The 22,776-nt window shown below is 42.3% G+C and overlaps 1 protein-coding gene across 1 annotated transcript in view; it reads right to left on the bottom strand.

Moving 5' to 3' along the window:
• The window catches only part of LOC137302084 (uncharacterized), a 115,301-nt gene extending 96,626 nt beyond the window's left edge, over positions 1–18,675 (bottom strand). Inside the window, exons 1-2 of the mRNA XM_067971792.1 lie at positions 18,352–18,675; positions 17,464–17,870 (exon numbers count right to left, since the gene is read on the bottom strand). Coding sequence (XP_067827893.1) covers positions 17,464–17,870; positions 18,352–18,530 — 586 coding nt within the window. The 5' untranslated portion in view covers positions 18,531–18,675. The remainder of the gene's footprint in view (positions 1–17,463; positions 17,871–18,351) is intronic.
• Between the last annotated feature and the right edge of the window lie 4,101 nt (positions 18,676–22,776).

Here is a 22,776-nt window from a genome sequence, read left to right as displayed (position 1 = left end):
AAATTATGGTGGTGTCAGCACTGCAGAGCATCGGTGGGCACAAGTCCCACTTCATTGGCGCAAATCCGCTGTGTGGAATTTTGGGGGCTAGAGAGTTTGTTTTTTAATGCCTGCCTGTAGCATTTTCAAACCAGATGTGAAGGGTTCTCAAAATTCCCACATTTTTCATATCATCAACAAGGATATGACTTTTGGACTTTTATGGCAGAGGACCCAACTGCTGGGTTAAGTGTAGAACCCTGCAGACAGAAGGCTAGGCCCATGAGGGCCTGGGACTGGACATGCCCGGGCTTGTTGGATGCAGTGCGGATTGTTGCCTGAAACCAGACAACGAGAGGAGACAGAATACGCATTCTTCCCTTTAAAACAATCAACCCAGAGAAAGACTTCATCTTACACGAAACTAAAGCCCATCAAAACCTTGCATAAATAATCGCTACTAACTACTAAGGCAGGAAGGTAGCAATCAATGCAATTATGCAAACCCATCAATACTTCACTTATACAATGGCTTTCAGTTCAAGACTAGTTACGGGGACAGGAAGACAACAATAAACATTATGTGGGCCCATTAAAAACAACGAGACAACAATCACCTGAAGAAGCCCACCATAATCAGACAAAGAACTAACCTTGATTTGGATTCAGATAAGAAATTCGAAAAACAGTATAACTAGGCCACCAGTTATGAAGGGGAGGGGAGCAGTTTTGGAGCAGGTTTTAAGCAGAGGTTGTAAGCAGGTGTTAAGCGGTTGAAGCAGAGTTTTAAGCAGGGAGAGGTAGCTGAGCCAAGCGGAGGAAGGAGATCCGGAGGTTCGCAGGCCCGCAAACAACATCACGGCGAGGGGCATGGCGTGGCAGGCTCAACCGAAGACAACAAGGCCGCAACCGCAGCCCTCCATGAAGATCGCCCACCCACAACTGCGCCTTACCGCATCAGCGGACTCCACCCAACTGAAGAACCTTCGCAGATTCCACAGACTAGGACCACGTGGGGACGGCAGGCCCCAGAGGACACAAAGAGCGTACCCCAAAACTGCAACCGGCTTACCTGGCTGGATTTCGAACTGTCAAGGAACCCTGGTTGGTGAGCATGATCCCTGACCTCTCCTATTTCAATTTAGTAAGGTTTTGGGGGTGGGACAAGGGTAAGGGGATTAGTAGCGTGATTTTCCCTCGTTATGCCGTGTATTCCCCATTCTTAACTAAGTGTACTTTGTATGTCTGTATAATCTCAGTGTAATCCTAATGTTATAAGTTCATTTGTGATTTCAATAAACCCAGTTTTTTTTTCTTGCACCAAAACCAGTTGTCTGCTGCACTTTGCCACAACCCCCAAATAAGTCCAAGGTCTAGAACCCAGGGAGTGGGAGCGATTCGGACCGCTCAGAGGTCAGAGGTGAAGCTGACACACACCACCACCCCCTACAGATGTTCCCTGCACTGGACAGGCTGAACGAGGACTGTTCTAGATTGTAAAGATCAGAGTCACAGAAAAGGATTGATTAGAAAACAGTTAAAAATAGGAGGTGTCAGAATAACAATGAAATAATCAGATAACAATGTACAGATGTCATCTTGGAACAAGAACCCACAATGGTTTTTACTGTGAAGAAACTCAACTCTCCATTCCAGTGAGGCTTCATTGAATCAAGACATAAAATATGGCCAGATCCTCAATATGACTCAAACAGCAACTATCAGAGAATCATATCAGAAATCCACATTAGTACTTATTCGTATAAATTGTAAAAAACGAAGTACGGATTGGACATAATGGGGTCGATTTTCCCGTGAGGTGGGATCTGTGCGGGGAGGGGTGTCCAAGGAGAGTGGTGGACCTGAACACCCTTGTCGGTGTGGGGCCTGGCCGATTATAAGTGTCAGGCCTTATTATCATATGCTTGGTGGACTGCCTGGCTGGTAGCCCTGACAGCACCTGACACGTAGTCTCTGGTGAATGCACCTCTTTAAGGGAAGTTGCGTTCAGTTTTTGACAACTTCGAATTCTGAATCTGCTGGAGCTTTCAGATGGCTGCAAGGTAGGGAAATCTAGGCCCCAGACTTTCTGACTATTGTCTGAGGTGAGGGTCAGGAGTGATGTGCTTTTCCATCAACGTGGGAGAAAGGTACTGAACGTTGGCGAAGAAAGCATGCTAGAGGTGCAGATCAGGTTAGCAGCAGGAGTATCACCCCAAGAACCTGGATACAGTGCCACAAAAGATTTAATGACCTCACATGGACAGCGAAGGTGAGTACAGCCACTCCTTTCCCCATATCTGGCATTGTACCTGGTCACAGTCCCTCTCCTCACTCTTCCAACATTCAGAGCATTCACCATTCCTGCATCACATTCCTCACCACTAATCACAAGGGCACACTGCACCACCTCTCATTCTCACTCCTAACACACACCTGCTGTTTGCTGCCTTCACCGCTTCCACTAACGGCAAGCTTTTGTCACCTGCTCGCAATTGCACAACCTGCAACTCCTTTCATGACTCCTTCCTCAATTCACACTCAAGCCAGTTACTTCCCACTCAAAACTTCCCTTTTTCCTAGCACTTTGCTTCTTCTGCCTCTCAACCAACACACTACCGCAGAAGCCCCACAGGTGTGCACTTTCCTTCTAAGTAGCCACTCATAACTCTCTTTTCCTTCTGCAGGAAAAGACATTGCATAACAGAAGAGGGAGCGATAAGACTGATTGAGGAACACCAGTCATCATGACACTCACCAGATGGAACTGGAGGCAATGCAAGTCTGTGGCACAGCAAGAGCTGACAGCATTGGAGATGGTGAGACTGGTGGCTCCTCTGAGCAGGGTGACTGATTGTCACTTGAACCACTTCATGAACCACAAGCAATTGCACCACCACACAACTTTAAAACATGAACCAGTGTGGTCAAGACTTGCATGCACAACTGCCCAGCCTCTCAATCCCTCTTAACTCTTATCCCTCTCTTCTTTGCTTGAGGTCCCTCACAACAAGAAGAATCTGATCGGCAACCTGCTAAAGAAGACACCTCGGAAGACAATATTCCTCCTAAGCAAACACCTTTGTGCACTTCATCCCCCCCAGCATCAGCATAGTGATTGGCCCGCTGGGTGGGATAGATAGCGAGTTAGAGGGGCCTGCACCTGGTGAAATGCATTGCAAAGTGAGCAGGGGCAGGTACAGGTGGCAGGAACAGCTCAGGAAATTACTCACCAGAGGGCGATGTCCTCTCCCAGCTCTGCTGGGACAGAGATGCGGACCTCTGAGGCCCAGCCATGAAAACAAAAATGCTTTTGACCTTCTGATCTTACAATGCTTGAGGCACGCCAGCAATTATATAAGGTATTGGAAGACCTGCCAAAGACTTTGAGCACCATGTCAAAAAGCATGGAGGAGTCCACTTCCAGCATGTGTGGAGTTTTATCGCATGGCACTTCCACTCTGCAATCTACCTAGGGGTGTGATTCCATCTCCAGGGACACTGCAGCTGGGCCTTCACAGCAGGAGTCAGTCTACAAAAACTTCACCAGCACTCAGATGCCAATGATCTGAGTGCTTGGAGGTGCTTAACTGTTTAAATTCTGCAGCTTGATGAATCAGCCATCAATCCCGCTCGCCGATGGAAACGACTTCAGCATTTCAGTGGCAAAATGCGTTGGGGTTTTTCAGTGGCAAAATGCGTTGGGGTTCGAACTGCACCATAGGATCCTGACTTGTATCACATTCATGAGACTCCCAGCTGCCTGTAGCAGGTGCATTGGCCGACTGCCAAGCATGAGCCAGTAAAATGGCGACGGGCACGAAGAAAGTGGAAGCAAGACAGTAAGTTTGCTCTCCTGATTTTTACTGCTCCACGTCCCATTCCAGCCTGGTGGGTGGGGGTTAGATTTCTCCTACATTGGATTCTCTGACCCCGATTTTATTGCAGGGTGGGATCATTCCGTGTGAGGGACCTAGGCGAGCAACAAGCTCGCATGTCAAGGCCCAGAGAGATTTTAACTCGTGGATATCATTTCCATATCCAGGCCACGACTCCCACCCAAACCCAGCAGAAATCACTGACTGGCCGGCGGGCAGGAGCAAACATTTAGATGGCAGGAGGCCACCGGCGTGGACATGTGGGAAGCAGTCAGGTAAGTGGTCAGGAGTGCGGTGGGTGGGGGGGGATCGTGTTTGGGAGTGGGTGGGGGAAGGTAAGGCAGGCCCAAGGTTTCCTCTGAGGCCCATGGAGCAGCAAAGAACCTAAAAGAAAATTTTTAAACTTCCCTGCCTGGGCCTCCTCTGGCCCATGATTCAGCTCCGGCAGGTTTGTCTTGGCGGGGAAGCCACCACTGCTTCTTTGCTCATGGCCTCCAGTTAAAATAGCAGATTGGGCCCCGCTTGCATCATTGGAGCCCGATTTGCATATTTAAATTAGACTCCGTCAGCTTGGGACGGGTTTCCTTGCCACCTGCAGTTCAAAATTGGGTAACTCACCCACTCCATTTTAACTGCACCCCCCCTGGTTTCCACCAGGCTTGGGGAGTTAAAATCGGGGCTTCAGTGTTACTATTTTTTTTACATAGATCAGTTATTTTGTAAGGATATATATACACACATACATAAGCAATTATATACGTACAAATAGAGAAAGACAGCTGTGTGTTTCTGATTGCTCTCCCCATGGTTCTCTGACATGGTGTATAAAGTGGAGCATTCCAAGCTCCAGTTACATACAGTTTTTATTTGGTTTCTGTACTACACTGAAGCCAACATGAACAACTTAGTGCCAGAGGTATAGTACAGAGCCAAGTTCTTATAATGTTAGCTCCACTGTATTTGAGGCTCATTTTCTATCCTAACATAGTTTGAGAATCTGTGTGAGTAATGGTTGAAATACCTCAACTTTTCCACCCCAATGAGAGCTTGTTATAAGTGCCTGTTGTGCCAATAATATGGCCTTTATTTAATGGATGGGAATTAAAGTACTCAAACTGATACTATACTTGATTTCTGTTGTAATTTCTAACATATGAAATAAACAATACTTTACTAATAGCAGTGATTTCCTAACCTCAATTCTGTAAGCCAGACAAAAATGAGGTTGTGTTGGCCCATGGCACAGGTACCTCTGTGCCGATAGCTCAGGGGTGCACTGCACCAAATCTTAATAGAGATAGCCTGCCCAGAGAGTTTGGCTTGTAGAATGCGTGGCTGTGGACTGCAAGATTCAGCAAGGCAGTAGGTCTTAAAGGGCTGCAGCTCGCCATAAAAGGGGATGTTTTGGTGGTGACAGAAAAGTGAACTGATTATTCACAGTGGCACAGTAGCAACATGTGGGTAATACTGCTTCCTTTGGTACTGAAGATTTGGAGGTCATGCTGGAGGAGGTACACCAAAGGAGGGTGACCTTATTGAAGGCCACCCTCCAGTAAAAGCACACCTGCCAGCTGCCTGGAGGGAGATTGTCGACTGTGTCAATGTAGTCACCCAGATCCCTCATATTGCCTGAAAATAAGGAAGAAATTTTCTGGCATCAGGTGCCAGATTCTTTTGCAAACATTCCTTGTGTGTCCCATCAACCATGGCTCAAACCTAAGTTCAGAATTCCCGCATCCCACTGGGAGGCTCCATTTGAAACATTGTGTGCACAACCATTGCCCTTTCGCATTCATTCTTTCATTGTGCGTAAACTGCACAACACAGTTTTTTTGAAGGTTTAGGTAGCAGCCAAGGAACGGCAAACACATGCAAAGCTGTCCACGCCTTTTTCCTATGAATCGAAGACATCAAATAGGGAGGACCCATAGCTTGCATGGGCCAGTAGGGTTCCCTCACACATGCTATCCTTCTAAGCATCAGGGGTCTTCATGTGGGTACTTAGGGAGTTTCTCAGTGGGGTCAGTAGTTATGGATGCAGAGGATAGCTTTGATATCCTAAGAGTCATCCAACCAATATTTCTTCTCCATAAAATAATCTTTAAATGCTATACGACAAAGGTATCATGGCTGCTTCCTGGACATGCATAATGATGTCTCTGTAGTCAGATACCACCTGAACAATGATTGAGTGCAAACCCTTTCTGTTCATGAGGCCATGAGGTTGACAATGAAGATCCCAGGAAAAGTGAGGAAGGTGCTGGCCCTTGCAAACATAGCATTTGTCATTTGCTTGACGTGTGCACACTGTAGAGTGCCTGATCTGGCAGATGTCTCTTCTTGCTGCGGTAACCATCATTTCTACTGAAAGAGAAATCCCTGGTATTGTGTGCAGATCATTGTGCAGCAGATGGTACATCTCTGTGGTAGCAGAGGTGGCAAAGACATGTTCCCTCTTATATGTTCAGATACATGTGAAGGAGTATATAAACGCAGATCGTGAGATAGTGAAGGGTGTGGTCAAAACATATCAGACATTATCGCACATGGATCTGTTGTCCCTTCACAAACACCAAAGAAATACCCATCCTTGCTTCTTTGTAAGGTGCGATGTCAAAGCCATCAAAACAAAGAATAATGAAGCAAAGTATTGGTGGGGGAAGAGAAACAATATGGAGGACAACCCAGCAAAACCAACTAGCACATGGAGCAAAATGAAGCAAAGGGACAGCAAAAAATAAATTATTTCCTGAAAATCTACTTTCTCCCTTTAAGAATCCTGCTTCAGCAGAGCAGCCCCCGGGCTCCTGTGTACCAAGTTTCTATGGGCAAGACGTGCTCTGTAAAGTTCAGCATGGGACTCTGTCCGGCTTATTTAAGAATTTATATTAGGCCTATGCTTACCGGGAGCGTAGCCTGTGTTTGCCTCAAATCACCCGTCAGGACATCAGATACCCCAAATTAGTTGTGCAGACCCGGGCCCACTGCCTGCGAGGCTCTACAGAGTTTATTTCAGGAGTATGAAAGAGCCACAAATGCATAGGCAGAAACTTTCCACAAAAGTGAAATAATATTTTAAATGGGCTAAAGCCGACACTAAAATGGTGGAGAGAAGAATTCTAGACAAACCTGTTAAGCATTCCTGTGTTAGCATCCTACAGTGTAGTTTCAGGGCCCCAATAATAGGCTGCTAGAGGTGTGATAGCCATTGGTGTGTTCATGCAGAATAAATGGCAGAAACAATGAATTATTGAACTTTATTTGTGTAAATAAGGCCGCATGATCAGCTTCACGAGGGGAATACTCTTGTGGTGCCTTTTAGTGGTCACAACGATTTATGTGGAGGGCACTGGAAGTGTTATTTTAACATGTACATGCAATTTTATCATTCACTGGTAAGAAATAGCGTGCCTGGGACTGAAAAATAGCACTAATTAATGTGTAATACAGCGATACTTGAAGGGGAAAGATAGTTTATAGGAAAGGACGAGTAATTTTCCCCTTGAACACATTTATAATTTATTGAAAATTCCCTTAACGTTTGAAGAGATATTCCTTGCTAACACTGCAGTGCACCATCATAGGAATCTAACATTTTAAGCAGCGAAAGCCCTCAGATTGCACTCATTTTACATCACTCACAACCGGGATAGCGAAAGCTTGCATCCATTTGGTGGGATCAGAATTCTTCTTCCCGGATGCTGATCCAAAGTAGCCAGCCATTAAAAAGCTTGATATCAGTTAAGTACAAACATTACAGGAAACTAATTTATATCGTCTGACACATGAACGTGTGGATCTCAAGGGTATCATTTTGAGAAAGCACAGAGGGATAAATCGCATTGTACATGTTATATCGTTATATATCAATGCATTGGAACATACAAGCTCTTGATTAAAATATTGTCTATTTTATTCTCTATCATATTATTTGAAAAAAAACATAATTATATGAGACAAGGTTAGAATTTAAAAGACAACTGTAAAACAAAAGATATTAAGACTAGAACGAGGTAACATGATCAGCTAGGCATGACGCATGCATAAACCCATCACCATTCTTAAGATTCTCCAAACCAAACTACCAAGAAATCCACCCAGGTAGAGTTTCTGTTTGCCTGATATGGAATGTACTCTCTCTCTCTCCAAAGGGATACAATCCATTTTTCCAAGTCAAGTGTGAGCTTAGATGCAACTTGAGAACAACTGAGGCTTAGGGACCCCAAAGTATGTGGAGTAATGGTAGAGCTTAACCATTTAAATCCACATAAACTTACAGAGTACAGAGCACTGGTAAACTTCCTGCTGCTTGTCCAGCTTTAGCTTGCAGGATTTTCTGGAGCTAAGTGGGAAGAATGTCAGTCCCCTGTGACAAGCCTGTATACCCAATTCCTATTGATGAGTCAGAAAGGCTGGTCAATTACCTGTAGTGCCCTGAAGTAGGTCAGGCCTGTCTGCCTCAAGTATTGGATTGTCCAGTCTGCCATGAAAGGATGATGACGTCCCAATCTTCCATTGCCAGACATGTCATATTGGAGCTGACTTGATCTCAAAGATACCCCGTTTGCCCCCTCTCCCAAAAGAGGATAGTCAGTAGTTGTTCATCAAACAACTGTCAACCAGGTTCTGAAGAAAGGTCATCGATCTGAAACATTAACCCTACCTTCCTCTCTCCACGATACTGTCTGATCTGCTGAGTGTTTCAAGCATGTTCTCTTTTTATTTCAGATTTTCAGCATCTGCACTATTTTACTTATTGTCGGACAAGCAAGTAGATTGAAGCCTCCGCTCAACAGATAGCAGAAACCATTATCTTCTCACAAATGGCATAGTGAGCAGCACGACTCACCATATAACGTGAGAGTGCATTGCCACCATCCTCCTGACCACAGTATAGACACATACCATACCTCACTGAATGGTGGTCCATTAATTGGACGTGCGCAACTTCAGCAGCAACTCCTTGCTTAAAGCAACCCATTCAAGGTAGGGATTGAACCTCGGACATAAAGTGCATTTTTCTGATACCTGGCCTCCAGGTAACACTTTACATCCTCAGAATCAGCTATCTGATGGACATTTGCACTTTGCTTGGTGGAAGGACTATGCGGAAAAGCATGTGATGTGCCCTCCACCTTGATGTTCTAGGCTTTCATGTCCAATGTCGTGTACTAGGCTTACTCATCATCAACTGCTTAATCTAGCTTCTCGTGCAAGGAACTTTGATAAAGAAATGTGTCTGCTGTTAGGTTAACTCCTCTTCCAGGGTGCTGAGTGATAGGTTGGTAAAGGCTGGAGCCTTCCCCCCCCTCAAATAATAATTCTTTTTACCACAAATCCACCTCATAGCTTGGTCCTGGAGCTCGCACGGAGGAAGCCCTTCTGTTGCATGCTTCAGAGTTCTGAATCATGAAGGAGAACTGTTTACAGACCACAAGCTTATCATGCAATGGGACTTTGCTGTCACTGAAGAAAAATGAGAAAGACCAAAGCACTCTTCGTCTCTTCTAGCTACTGTCCCAAAGAACAGTGTCCTAGCTAAAGTTAACATTCACCAGAACCCACAGGTACTAACATGACTGAACAATTGAGACAGATACCCCTTACATCTTCAAATCAAAATCTTTGAGGTGCCCTGATGAGCTGTGCAAAGCCATAATAACGCACTTGGCAGCACCCAGTAAAATGACCCAATTGTTAGCTGATTATTCCAGATGGTAAGTAGAGTGCACTAGAATCCCAGTTGAGACTGCTAATAACAAAATATCATCTATGAAAGAATCACTGCAATTCTTTTAGGAAAGCCCATAACAGACACTCAAAGACGGTCTCTAACAATTCTTCACTGATTAAGATATCAAATAGGATGGGTGATAGTGGAAAGCCTTGACTCACTTCTTTTGAATCTAAAGGAGTTCTACCCTTGCACAAAACTTGGAGCTGCAGCATACATCCTGGATAAAATCCAATATTCGGTTGTGTGCTTTCATAACTTTCTGCTTCTTCATGAGGGGTCTATGAGGCACTAAGTCAAAAGCCGTACAAAATTAACGAAAGTAACATAAGCGGCTTTCCCCTCGATAGTCACAGAGTTTATGGTAAATAGCTTACAGCACTGTCAAAAGCTGTACAACTTCTGTTGTGCCACCAAAGAACCTTGATAGTGCTGAATGTCAACCTTAAACACAAACTCAATGTTTAATTCCTTTAATAATAAGTAGGGAACATACTTGGCAGTAACAGTTTGTGTAAAATAAACCATAAAGTGGTACAGGGCAGCATAATTCACCAATGCTATGGCAACAAGTGAGTTACATTAGACATGTCATGTGATCTGTTTCATATCATTCACTGACATGTATTTTGTTTATACAACCCGTCCTGGTACTTTGTTTTTAAAATACTAGTTGTTTATAGTTATCTAGTGTAAGATTTCTGTGGTGTCCAGTGGGACACTTGGTACTGCAATCTGGAGTTCAGTCTGAAACCAGAAGCTCTTCTGTTTAAATTAGGTGTCTCCAGATATAGAAACTGGAATGGAAATGAGCAAATGAGATGGAGCACCAGTAAAGATAAATGAGAGTGGAAGAGAAAATAATCAATGAGAAGAGAAAAAGTGGAATTGATGGCAGCTCAGTAAAGTGAGGGTTGTGATAACTGCTGCAAAATACTTCCATTGGGAGGCACAAGAAAGAACCACAAAGGATAACCCACATCTGTGAGACTCACATAGATGGTAAAATATTTTCTTTGGCAACACAGTAAATTTGAGGGAGGGCAGCTAAAACTCTGCTTGAATTAAGATCTAGACATTTAAAACCACATTGTGACTACTGTGTCCAGTTCTGGTCGCCAAGACAGAAGGATAACAGTCAGATTCTGGAGGCAGTGCAGGGAAGGGCCACAGGGCTGATCTCTAGTTTTAGAGGTCTGAGTTACTGGGAAAGACTGGAGAAACTTATACTTTTTCAACCTTGAAAGGAGGCGCCCAAGAGATGAGAGAACACAATTAAATAATAGTAAGTGGCCTGGAAAAAGTGAATCTGGAAAATTACTCTAAATTAAATTGTGTGTGTAGGACAAAGGGACACAAGTTCAAATTTAGGACTGATATCAGGAAGTTCTTCTTCATACAAAGTGTGATCAACAAATGGGCAGACTCCCAGATAAAATATTGGAGGTGAAAAGCCTCTAAGAACCAATTAGATGCTACAGTGGGGGAATTCAAGGGTCTTTGAGGCAGGATGAACTAAGATGTACTCAATGTCCTTCCTCATCCATAATTATTTAGGACGCTTGTGAAGAACAATTAAATATCAGGAAGTGGAAGGTTGCAGGTCTGATCCCCACTCTCGGACTTACCAATATTTTAAATGTATTTTTGTGTGTATATATAATGATACCCTAATACTTGAGGACATCTTTGTTATAAATATTTTCTTATCCTCCACCTACTTTCCTTATACTGTAAAAGAAAGTCTTGCATTTATATAGCGCCTTTCATGACCTTAGGCCGTCCCAAAGTGCTTTACAGCCAATGAAGTATTTTGAAATTGCAATGTACAAAATGTAGCAGCCAATTTGTCCACAGTAAGGTCCCACAAACAGCAACGTGAAAATGACCAGATTATCTGTTTTAGAGATGCTGGTTGAGGGATAAATGTTGGCCAGGACACTGGAAGAACTCCCCTGCTCTTCTTCTAGATAGTGCCATGGGATCTTTTATGTCCACCTGTGAGGGACCTCGGTTTGACACATCCAAAAGATAGCACCCATGACAGTGCAGCACTCCCTCAGTATTGCACTGGAGTGTCAGCTGAGATTATTTACCCGTCCCGGAGTGGGGTTTGAACCCAGGACCTTCTGACTCAGAGGTGTATCTCTCCATTAATTGCTGTACCTTTGGGACATCTAAAAATGTTTTTCTAAACTTTTTTCTGTAAATACATATGCTTATCAAGGTGAGAGATGTCAGTGGTGAGAATGAAACATTTTCCACTTTTGTCATCCAAGCCTAGATTTACTGCTAATGGCGCAGTGTAAACCCGAAAGGCTAGTGGTGGGTTGCAAATAGATTCAAAGGGAGGTGTGCTGTAAGCATTCAATTCTCCCTAGGTTAGCTCATTTTTATTGCTTCAGGTCCAGATTTGGATGAGTGCAGGGAATGGAAAACTCCAAGTAAATAAGGGATACTGGACTAAGATGTGACAAATAAAAATGAAGGGAAAGCCAAACCAAGATGGAGGCATGAGTCTGTAGGAAAGTGTTGCACCTGACCCTTTGTCTGATGGCTGCTGAAGTGGAGGAGGTGCTGCATGAGGTGGTGGCAAAGAAAGTTGCCCTCTGTGTAACTCCATTTACCATCTCCATAGGTATGAATTACAGCATGCCTAGGAGGTGCAGCCAAATTTCAGGGCATAGCTGCCTGTTAGTGTCAATGGTTGTACCAGTCCTGTGCTACATGATAGCAGCAGGTGTCCTTGCAGCAGATGGCACAAGTCTGCAGCTGGCTCTCTGCTGACCCGGTGCCTGTGAAGACAGTACCACATGGTCATTAAGAGACACCGAAGACGTGAATGATGGCATGTTGGTGGGTATAGCCAATCAAGGTATACTAGCTATTGATTGCCCTGGCATGCCTTGTTTCTTGCAACATGATTGAAAGCATGACGTTCTGTGCTTGATGTGCTTCTCAGGAAGTATCCAAAAGTAGTTAGTCAGGCATTCACATATCTTATTGGTGGCAGCGGGTATGCTGTCTCAACTTTCTTTGAACAGAATAATCGCTGCCAAAGCAGTGCATGTTCACCTCTGCAGATGTGGTTGTGTGGATACTGATGGGTGGATGTAGAGCACCACTCATGCAGCCTGACCTACTTAGCATTCCTTGATTGGTCCTTCTTCTCCCCTTCTTACTCCAAACACTTCAGATAGGGGAATTCCCATTGGGATAATTATTGGTGTCAGAAGAAGTGCTGAAAGTAAAATAAAAATACAACTGGCACAAAGAACCTAAGTGCCACCAGGAAAAACAAAAGAAAAATGGTTAAGAAATGAATGAACTACATTTAGCTTAACACTGCTGTCTCCTTTCTGTGGCCTTCTGTATACTTACCGCTGCCTAGCAACCTTGGACAGCTATTGCACATGGGCACGATTTATACCCGAGGTCTTGCATTCCAGAAAGTTTGGGGCAGGCTGCCCCTGCCCCAAAATTAATATTTATTTGAAGTTTCCGCCCATTCAAGGTGAGCACTTCTGACACTGCTGGTCCCTGTGCAACCTGGAAACTACACCTCAACACAAAGTGGACAGTTTTGTGGAACTGAACTCCTGCCCATTTTATACTCCTAGCCACCTGATTTATATGGGTGGAATGAGTGGCCAGGAGCAGAAATTCTAGGCTCTAGTGTCAACATCAAGCACTTGTGGGTCAGCTACTTCATCTAACTAAGCTGAGTAAAATTCTCTCTACTCTGGATCATCAATGTGACTCAGCTCTAATTTCAGAAGAGGATCCACTAATATACAGTGTGAATTCTTTTCAATTCCCCATACAAGCCATCCTTATGTTTCTCTATACAAGACTGCTAAATTATTGCTAATTTGTGCCAAACTGTGGGTGCTTCTATACTGTGTGCCTCCATATAACAGAAAGTAGACTAAGGTTTCATTTGTATTATAATTGGAGCATTGGTGTGAAGTAGTTTCACTTTGCACCTACGCTACAGCTGCAGTGTAATTGCAGTCTAAGATGCGTAAACTAATTTAATATAGAACCTTCACAGCTAGCAAAAGGATGAAACTTTCATCCTATTAGTCTGGGTTGAATTAAATCCAGATTTGATATTTTAAAGGACAATATGCAAAAAATATTTTCTATTATGGGACCCAATACAGTACTGAGGTTCTTAGTTGAAATTCAGTCATTTTGATGGGTTCTATCCTGTGATTTTGAAAGACAAATAATTAACACTGTGCATTGTGTAGTATAAATATACTCATGGCATGGTTTATACAAGTATTATAGATGGCCGTAAATTCAAGAAGTACTGCTTAAATTAAAATTTTGTGTAAATTAGATATTGTTTGCAAACAAAAACACATCAGCACTTTTTTTTAGCAGTCGCTTCCCCAAGCCCTGTACAGCACTGTGGCCTGGTTAGTGTCCAAGTAGTAAATGTGTGAGAAGAAGCTTCAGACAAAAATAATACATTTACACTAGGCAAGACACAATACTTGTTAATAAACTGTATTACAACCAAACAAGGAAGTTTCTGACGCATGGTTAACAAGAGATATTTTACCAAGTCTCTAAAAACTAGCAAAATTTGCAGTTGGAAAGAGGCTTTGTGGACTTTTTACTTTTCTTTGTTTTTTTCAGATGAGCTATTATCTTCCAGTACAGGCTGTTTGTCTCATGGATCACTTATTTATACACTATGTAGCTTTGTGATGTACATATGCAGTTTAAATCCATCTTCCCATATATTTACATATATCTTAAGCTGCTGATACTAATAAATCTTAATGTCTTTATTGAAGATTTATCCACCAATAACACAATGAGACTAAAAACGTATCTTTCTGGACACACAAAATTCAAACAGGTCAAACCAATGTGTAAGCGACATAAGTGCAACTGAGTTCCCTGGGTTCTGTTGACAGAACCTGTGGGTCACTTTTGGCCCATAGGCTGTATTTTGGACACTTTGCTCTATAGTTTCTACCCAGTTTTCTTCCCAAGACTCACACCCCCTGTTGAAAAGGTACGCGAGAGACTTGCTAACAGGCCCTTGCAGTCAATGCCATTCTTGGCCTGGCAACTTTGAAGTGCACAAGAGTAGTCTAGTGATCATTTTCCCCTCCTTTGAGAGGAAGCATTAGGACAGTTAATTTGTAAAGTTGATGAAATGATAGATTGAACCCACTCCTGGCTTTGGATCTTGGTGCTCCAACGGGTTATGCAATTGGGCCATTTACATTTTGAAAATAATCCTGTATTTTTATCCCTTCTTTCTCCAACTATGCTTCCTGCCCTTAGTTGACCTTTCATTGTCAGGAGCGCTGGGTGTAGTAAGAACAGTCATTCTACCTCCTCATTATCTGACACCCTGCTCATGATCCAGGGGAAGCCCAGACCTGAATGTCAGCAGAAGATCATAGAACCTTGGAACGATACAGTACAGAAGAAGGTCATTTGGCCCATCGTGCCTGCGCCGGCTCTTTGAAAGAGCTATTCAATTAGTCCCATTCCCCTGCTCTTTCCCCATAGCGCTGCAAATATTTCTCCTTCAAGTATTTATCCAATTCCCTTTTGAAAGTTATTATTGAATCTGCTTCCATCACCCTTTCAGGCAGTGCATTGCAGATCATTACAACTCGCAGCATAAAAAAAATCTCATCTCGCCTCTGGTTCTTTTGCCTGTGTCCTCTGGTTACTGACCCCTCTGCCACTGGAAACAGCCTCTCCTTATTTATTCTATCAAAACCCTTTATGATTTTGAACACCTCTATTAAATCTCCCCTTAACCTTCTCTGCTCTAAGGAGAACAACCCCAGCTTCTCTAGTTTCTCCACGTACTGAAGTCCCGTGTTTCTGGTACCATTCTAGTAAATCTCCTCTGTACCCTCTCTAAGGCCATGACATCCTTCCTAAAGTGTGGTGCCCAGAAGTGGATACAATACTCCAGCTGAGGCCTGACCAGTGATTTATAAAGATTTAGCACATCTCTATGACTCTGTTTATAAAGCCCAGGTTACAGTATGCTTTTTTAACAGCCTTCTTAACTTGTCCTGCCACCTTCAAAGATTTGTGTACGTTTACCCCCAGGTTTCTATGTTCTTGCACACCTTTAAAATTATACCATTTAGTTTATATTACCTCTCCTCATTCTTCCTATCAAAACGCATCACTTCACAGTTCTCTGCGTACAATTGCATCTGCCATGTGTCCGCCCATTTCATCAGTCTGAGTATGTCCTCCTGAAGTCTTTTATTATCCTCCTCACTGCTTACTATATTTCCGAGTTTTGTGTCATCTGCAAACTTTTAAATTATGCCCTGTGTACCAAAGTCCAGGTCATTAATATATATCAAAAAGAGCAGTGGTCCGAATACTGACCCCTGGGGGACACCACAGCATACTTCCCTCCAGTCTGAAAAACAAATGTTCACCACTACTCTCTGCTTTCTGCCCCTCAGCCAATTTCGTATCCATGCTGCCACTGCCCCTTTAATCCTTCAATTTTGCTAACAAGTCTATTATGTGGTAATTTATCAATTGCCTTTTGAAAGTCCATATACACAATATCAAACACACTACCCTCATCAACCCTCTCCATTACTTCATTAAATAACTCAAACAAGTTAGTGAAACATGGTTTGCCTTTAACAAATCTCTGCTGGCTGTCATTTATTAACCCATATTTTTCCAAGTGACAATTAATTTTGTCTTGGATTATTGTTGCTGAAAGTTTCCCCACCTTGTCTCAGATTTTTGTCTCGAAAAGTTTCCTCATGTTAGGCTGGCTGGTCTGTGGTTACCAGGTTTATCCCTCTCCCCTTTTTTGAACAGGAATGTTCCAATTGCAATCCGCCAGTCCTCCCATATTTAAGGGGGATTGGAAGATTGTGGCCAGAGCCTCCGCTATCTCCACCCTTACTTCCCACAGCAACGTACAATGCATCCTATCTGGACCAGGTGACTTTTCTACTTTGAGCACTGCCAACCTTTTAAGAACCTCCTCTTTATCTATTTTTATCATCCAATTTCTCTACTACCTCCTCCTTTACTGTGACATTGGCAGCATCCTCTTCTTTATTGAAGACAGATGCAAAGTATTCATTTAGCCATGCCCTCTGCCTCCACAAGAAGATCTTTTTTGGTCCCTAATCAGCCCCACCCTTCCTTTGACACCCATTTTACTATTTATATGTTTATAAAAGATTTTTGAGTTCCCTTTTATGTTATTAAATCTATTCTCATACACTCTCCTCTGATCTGAAACCTGCCCTCCTGGTCTATGCAACAGTGAACAACTTGCCATGTGTCACCAATCCAGCTTTATATGTTCTTAAGTCATAATAGGTGCATAGATTCAAGCATAGACTTATGGTACCTGTTCTTTACAAGATAACCCGTGCAAGAAGCTACTTAATCTCCAAAGGAAATACATTCACGTATCATATATTCCAGGTCTTATTTTTAAGCTAAAATCAAATAGAGAAGAATACATCTAAATGGATGCAAAAAGATTAGGCTATAATATAAAATGTAGAGGAAATGGTAGACAGATCCAGAGCTAACTGATCATGTTTAGACACACAATGATAGATTACTGCCTATTGACTATGAATGGGCAGAAAATCTAGCCCAGATCCCTGCAGATAGCACCAATACTGCTATCTGATTGACCATTCATTGCTCTTAGTTAATGGAGATTTCTAAAATTATTAATAACAGATAATTTAGCTGTTGATCATCAGACTCTCACTAAGTCTGGTATACATTAGTTTCTTTCCAGAGTACAAGGCGAGCTTTTTCATAAGGAAAACCTCAACATTGGCACCCATATATATCCCAGAAAAAATTGTTACACCTCACCTTTAAATGCTGCCCAGTGCAATGCATTGTCGCCTTCGCTGTCACAGACTTGCAGTCTGGCTCCTTTCCCCATCAGGTAGCAACAGAGAGCAATGTGTCCGTATTGTGAAGCTATTATCAAAGGAGTGCATCCTCTCTGATCCCGCTCATCCAGTGAAACCCCAGCTTGCAGCAGGATGTCTATGATAGTGATGTGTCCATTGACCGCTGCCCAGTGAATAGGTCGCTGTGCCGGTTCAGAGCGGCTGGGCAGATTTACAGGAAGCCTTAAATCTACCAAGTATCTGAGGAGCGATGTGGATCCAGTGAGTGCTGCCCAGTGCACAAGAGTGTGTCCTTTCTTATCGTACTGACACAGAACCTCTACATCTTCCATCTCTACCAGCTTCTGCAGTTCTGTCAGATTTCTACAGGAAAAAAGTAACAGGCTGCATTCTTGTAATAATATTAATAACTTATCATGCAATTCTTACAATAATTCAAATATTAATTATTGCAATTAATAATTATACATTAATGAATGCAAAAGCTTACGGGGAAATTGTTTTAATTCTGGTCTTACTCCCTTGAAATTGCACTTTTTTCATTAAAAGCTTTAGATTGACCTGGTTTATTTATAAAGAAAATTTGGTAATAATCGACTTATGTTTTTTTTCCAAATGCAACAGTAACGCTTTATCATTAACTACACGAATGACACATGTACATACATTAACAGAGGACAACGTCTAGTCGCGGTGCCGACGAGAAAGCAAAAATAAAGTAAAAGAGGAAAAAACAAAATAAACAGAGACGGGGAAAAAGAGGAAACGAATAGGGAGATGAAGAGGGATAAACGAAGGAGAAGAAAATCAAGTGAAAAAAAGAGAAATGCGATGCACCACTCACCCCGTTACCAAAGCAGGGACCGTGTGTTCCCAGTGCCCATGTCCCAGTCCTTGAGCTCCGCCAGCAAGTTGCGCTTTGCCGCCGCTCGGGGCTCTCGGGGGCTCTTGCTGCCCGGGACCGAGACTGAGCTGAGACGAAGGACGAGGAGCCGCCACCATGTCTGGAACTGAACTTGTCATAGGTGTGCACCCACGGATTAGGGCACTGAATACTCGGGCCGGCTCCTCCTCCTCCTGCAGTCACAGTCCAGCTCCATGTGTGTGACCAGTGTCATTCACTATCTCCAAGTGCCCCTGTCCACACCTATTCATTGCTCTGCAAACACACTCGAGAAGTCAGCCGCACCATGCAACTTTAGGATAAATGAATGCAAACAGACTTATAATATATTCACACGGCAGAATGTAGCTGGAGTACTGTCCTAAATCCTTGACAAGCACAGGTCTGTATAGCAATGTACTTGGATTAATATGGGAAAATACTCTGCTGGAATATTACACCTATTTGTGGAAGTGGGAATCTGGGGATGGTGAAGGGAGCCGCCCCCTTCTGGTGACAGGAGGCTCCACACACGGTAAAGAGATTGTCCCAACTCGAGTCCAATTTATTTTACAGAATCATAGAAGGTTACAGCAAAGAAAGAGGACATTGGGCCAATCAAATGTGTGGGGCTGGTTTCTGGATATGAGCCATCTAAGTCTATGTCTCTCGAGCTATATCTTTTAATATTCCTCTTTTTTATTCAGGGGTTTTGGGTTCCATACCATAGGAAGGATATTGAGGCAATAGAGAGGGTACAGCGCAGTCAATAAAATGTCACCTGGCAGAAGGGAACACAAATACGAAGACTTCAAAAATTGGAGCTTGTTGTCATTACAACAGAGGAATTTAAGGGGTGATTTGATAGAGATGTTTAAAATTGAGAAGGAATGGAACAGAGTAGATATAAACAAACTGTTTCCAGTGATTGAGGTGTTTAGAACAAGTGAACACAGACACAAGATTAAATGTAAGATATGTGGGCCAGAGAGCAGGAGAATCTCTTTTACATAGAGGGTTGTGGGACTGTGGATTAGAGGACTGGAGTTAGTGGTCAAAGCATAGACTATGTCAACATTTAAGAAAATGTTAGATAGGTGGTTGAAGGAAAGGGCAGTAAAAAGATATGGAAAAAGGCTGACACATGGGATTAGGATACTGTTCGTGTGAAGGATAAACAACACGGACTGGTTGGGCCGAACGGCCTTTTTCTGTGCTATAATTTCTATGTAAATCTACATAACTACCTAATTTCCTTTTAGGAACATAGAACGGGAGTAGGCCATTTTAAGCTGCACCCTGTCCTGAGAAAATATTATATAGCTGTTTGCATTTGTTTATCCTAAAGTTGCAAGGCATGGCTCACTCCATAATTCTTCATAATCTTGAAGACTTTAGTCAGGGCTACCTTTAACCTTCTCAGCTCTACTGCAAAAAAACCCTAAATTCTTAACTTCATTACATAAACCTCTTTCATTGTCTGAAGCATGCTGGTTCAGAAACCTCATCTGAATCTGAATCTAAATCTTCCAGTCCTGCTGTCCTGTGAATTTAATGTGAATTTAACCTCTTGAGCTCAGTTTAACTCAATAGCATTTTAAACATTTGGTCAGAAATCTCGAAATGTGACAGCCTCTAAATACAAAACAAAGGATTCCATTTGCCTTTTTTATGGCCTTACCTACTTGTGCTGCTACCTTTAATGACCAAGGTCCTTCTGCTCATCTACTCTATTTAAAATCTTACCATTTAAGATGCATTCCTTTTCCCTATTCTTATTTCCAAAATTTATTTCTCACTGTTGAACTGCATCTGCCATCTATCTGCCCATCCTGCTAGCCTATGTCCTCCTGCAATCTTTCATAACCCCCATTACAATTTGCCATACATCTCCAATTTGATGTCATAAGCAAATGCTGATATTGTTTTTTTAATTCCTAAATCCAAATCATTTATGTATAGAATAAATAAGAGACCTCATAGAATACTACTCACCACACCTTTCCAGTCAGAGAAACAACTTTTTACTTCTATCTTGTTTTCTGCCCTCCAAACATCTCTTTATCCATGTGACCACGTTCCTCTTAATTACAGGTCCCATTATCTATGCCATAAGTCTCTTATGTGGAATATATCTACCAAATATGAAAGAATGAAAAGTGACTCCACCTATATCAAATCTGTAAAGCTGGACCTACCTGCCTTGAATATGATCATGATAAGGTTTAAGGATGAATAGTTTTGGCCACACTGATAATATCGGAGTTTGCCAAGTTCCAGAAATTCATTGCGGGAATACTACCAAGTAAGCTGGATGAAAGATTATATGCAGAAATTGAAACACACTTAATGATTAATTCCTGTAGCAAGGTTGTTGGGTCATATTTTAGAATTTGCTTGTTGGTACTCCCAGTACATTTTCTCTTTTAATCTGCCTCCTGTCTTATATATAGGTGTACATACATTATATTTACATATATATTATTATGTTACTTATTCTATGTAGTTTATTCTATGCATGTGACTAGTCATTTCCAAGCCTTAAGACCAACATTTCAAGTATCGAGAAACCTGTTATAATGAACGCATTCATGCGAATTAACTTTCAATATTCAGCAGTGAGCAGAACTGAAGGTAAACTAGTTTAGGATTGTGGGCTTTCTACTTTCAGAAAGGTCTTGTTCACAAAAGATGATATCCCTTTGGTTTTTTCTTGGTGTCTTAAATAATCATGGAAATAAATAGAATGTGTGTCACCTTTAAGTATTATTAAATATTTTCTTGGATTCACCTGACATCCCCTATGATCTGGAGTGCGTCTTTTTCTGTCCAATATCCAGGTAAATGTGAGCAAGGCCCATGAATCATAGCAGAGAGCTCTTACACTGTACACAAATTACTGGAAAGCAGCTATATAAATCCTGTGTCTTTGAAAAGTGTACTGGATAACCATATATAATAGACCAAGAATAGGCTTTTGAACGAACAATGGTTTTATTTATGTAAGACAGATGAATAAAGTAAACATGATAATGCAGTGAAATATATATTTCTCTACCCTCTTTGATACAAACAATAGTAAATATGCCACTTGTTTTCTTTCTAAACATTGACTTTAAACAAAATTTTTTATACTGTTATCTCAATTTAGCCTAAATCTCTGGATGAACACCACTGAAACAATTAAAACACAAATAGTTCTTTGGCCACTGGCTACAAGCCTAATTGGCTGTAGATTGACCCTCAATGCCCAATATAATTCTGTAATAGGAGATCTCTAATCACTGATCTGTCCTTCAAAGAGGACTCCAACCAATCAAAGACCCTGTTCTGGCACCAAACAGAGCTATCAATCAAAGCCACTAACTCAGGCAAGGCCCATTCTTTGATCTCTCCCCAGAGATATCCTGAAACAAAAGAGGTAGATGGCTACATTTCTCATAAGTAAATTAAATCAAACAACCATTCATCAATATGGAATGTAGGCAATCTTTGTCAATGGCAAAGATGTTTTTGATTCACTATAATGGCTTTGGTTAATTAAACAATAGCAATTTAGATAATCAATTTACCAGCCTTGAAATCTCATGCCTTGTAGAAAACCTTGCCAAACTGTCTAGCTTGAGACGGCTTTCTGTTGACCCTGGGTGTTAACCCCTAACATGCTGCTTCTAGCAATACAAAACACAAGTTAAAAATTAAACATAAGCAAAAATTCATTTTTGCCACACCGTGATTAATCTGGATTAGTCGCGTCTCTCACATGCAATTGTTACCTATCCTTCGGACCTGTGCTGTGCCATTCAAACTTTCATGGAAAATATTGGCACTTAAAACTGCCTTAAGCAATCTTACCAGATATTTGTTGGAGTTGTTGAAGGTGGTTCAATGCCCAAATGAGGCAATAGTAAACCAAAGTTGTAAAGGATGTATTGGCTTACTGTTTGTACCTCTCCTAGGCCTGGTAATGTACCTGCAAACCTCAGCAAAGATATAAATTGGAAAGTATTAGAAAAAAGAAAGTATTGAAGCCTATCAGAAGGGGCGCAAACTTGACTGCAACTGGTGCACAACTGGCTTAGCCATCCATCATCAGGTCTAATTGCCTCTGCTGATTCCCCCCTTCCCCTTGTCCACCAAGCCTAAACTTCCCCCAGTCTTCTTGCTAGCCCTGATCTTCTGTTTCTCTCTTGTGTCCCCCATATCTCCCCCCTATGCCCTCTCCAAGCTCATCTCATCCGTGATGTTGACCTCCTGCTTCCTCGAACCCATTCCCACTAAATTTGAGACTACCCAACCTCCCTTCCTGGGCCCATGCTAACTGAAATTGTAAATGGCTTCCCGTCCTTGGACATTGTTATCCTCCCTTTCAAAACTGCCGTTATC

The sequence above is a fragment of the Heptranchias perlo genome, chromosome 1 (genome assembly GCF_035084215.1).
Source record: "Heptranchias perlo isolate sHepPer1 chromosome 1, sHepPer1.hap1, whole genome shotgun sequence".
Classification (NCBI taxonomy): Eukaryota; Metazoa; Chordata; class Chondrichthyes; order Hexanchiformes; family Hexanchidae; genus Heptranchias; species Heptranchias perlo.
Note: the sequence above shows the minus strand (reverse complement) of the source record. Positions and strands in the feature narration are given on the sequence as shown.